Source organism: Cibotium barometz, chromosome 1, assembly GCF_041138505.1.
Source record: "Cibotium barometz isolate CiBa-2024 chromosome 1, ASM4113850v1, whole genome shotgun sequence".
NCBI classification, from domain to species: Eukaryota; Viridiplantae; Streptophyta; class Polypodiopsida; order Cyatheales; family Cibotiaceae; genus Cibotium; species Cibotium barometz.
Genome location: NC_141046.1, coordinates 64,136,667 through 64,138,376, shown reverse-complemented (window position 1 = coordinate 64,138,376; position 1,710 = coordinate 64,136,667). Strand labels below are relative to the sequence as shown.

At 39.0% G+C, this 1,710-nt stretch overlaps 1 protein-coding gene across 1 annotated transcript; it reads left to right on the top strand.

Annotated features, from left to right (window-relative positions):
• The first annotated feature begins 260 nt into the window (after nucleotides 1-260).
• Nucleotides 261-1,426, top strand: LOC147642316 (uncharacterized). Its single transcript, XM_086806683.1, has 4 exons — nucleotides 261-339; nucleotides 432-776; nucleotides 861-1,292; nucleotides 1,403-1,426. The coding sequence occupies exons 2-4, from the start codon at nucleotides 681-683 to the stop codon at nucleotides 1,424-1,426; spliced, it is 552 nt and encodes a 183-aa protein (XP_086662809.1). The 5' UTR covers nucleotides 261-339; nucleotides 432-680.
• Nucleotides 1,427-1,710: the final 284 nt, after the last annotated feature.

The following is a 1,710-nucleotide window of genomic DNA, read 5'->3' as shown; positions in this document are numbered from 1 at the left end:
GAAGATAAGGCATTCTTAGTTCGAATGTTGGATAATTCACAAGCTAGCATTCGAGAGATAGAGTACTTGCCTAAAGACAAAGCAAAAGCTAGAGAGTGGCTACATTCATTTGTGTTCTGGCTACAAATAAGTTCTTATGGCTCCAAGCTTCTGGAGGAGATTGAAAATTGTGATAGAATCTCCTTACCTTCCATTAATTCCTTTATAAACTATGTCGTCTTTCATCGACGAAAGTATTTCAAAAAAGCTTTTCAGAGTTCATCAGGGGGATATAAAATTTAGCAATGATATGGACACACAAAAAGGGCTACGCTCTGCAACACATCGAGTTGTTTATAGGTTAAAAAAAAAACTTGGTCAATTTTATTTCTTCTCCTTATGCTTCTTATATAGCCTATTGACTTTAGTTTTCCTTTCCATTTGGAATTTAGATGGCTGCTGAAAGAGGTGGATAGTGGTGTAGTACAGGCCATACCACCTCTTGTGTTGTTATGGATTTGCGAGGATACTCCACGATATATATATGCGGATCTGCACCTTGGGAGAGTAAGTGTTTTCTGTAATCATGGTCATGATGATAAAATGTATGTATGATGATAAAACGTATGTTATCTATTTTTGAAATGCATGGTTAGCCTCTATCAAGTGTTGAAAAGACAAGATGCCCCTGGTGGCTAGACATGGAGAGGTTTGTTGTGCCAGATGAAGAAATTCAATTACATGATCAACACTTAGCTATATTGGCTAAGATGACCATAGTGGAGGGTTCTGATGAGGTAACCATAAGTTGTCTCTGATTTTTGCACGATGATAAAGTTTTTTGATGAGGTAATTTATAACCATAAGTTGTCTTTGTGCAGAGTATACCATTGACTGCAGTACGTGGCTGCTCTACGAGCTCTCATGCCACATCTATAGCCTCTACATCTAGAATGCACCCTCTACCAGTTAACCTAGGGAGGGATATAGTGAGTCAAGCATTGGATGCAAATAGGAGACAAAGAGAAGTACATCAAACAACAAGTACTTCGGGCAATGTACATGTAGCCTCGTCTATGATCCAACCAGCACCTTTGAAAGGTGATATCATGCCGTTAACAGTAGTGTATGTTTATTGGGGTGATAAATATTTTTCTCTTACCAATCAATCTTCTTCTGTGTTTCTTCTTGCATTGTGGGAATTCGCAGGCATGGTATATGCATTCAATACCTCCATCGAGGACCTTGCAAGGGACTGTAAGAACATAGAAGGGCCATCCCCTCTATTCAAACATGTTTTGGAAGCCATGAATGTGCTTTGTAATAAAGGAAAAGTCCATGGGAAAAGGACTGACTATTGTGTGGAGATGGTGTTTGTAGACTTCCCCTCAAACCTCATTGTTGAGGGTTGTTTGGGACACAGAGTGCCACCTTGGAATGTGGTTAGCGAAAGTCTATATGAGGCAACTTTTCAATTTGTAGACTTTTGTCTTAATGATCATGGCTTCATAACATGCCTTTATACAATGGAAGAAGGAGTGAAGATAGAGCATGAGGCAACATCTAGAGGATTTGTGGTCTTTCATCGACAAGTGGTCAAATGCACTCCACCAGTGGGAAAGAAGATGGGACAACTTGTAACAAAGGTAGCTGCACACTTCTCTTCTACAAAAATTCTTATGTCTATGTCTATTTCAACTTATAGCCTAAGGAATTCACTACTATTTGAAT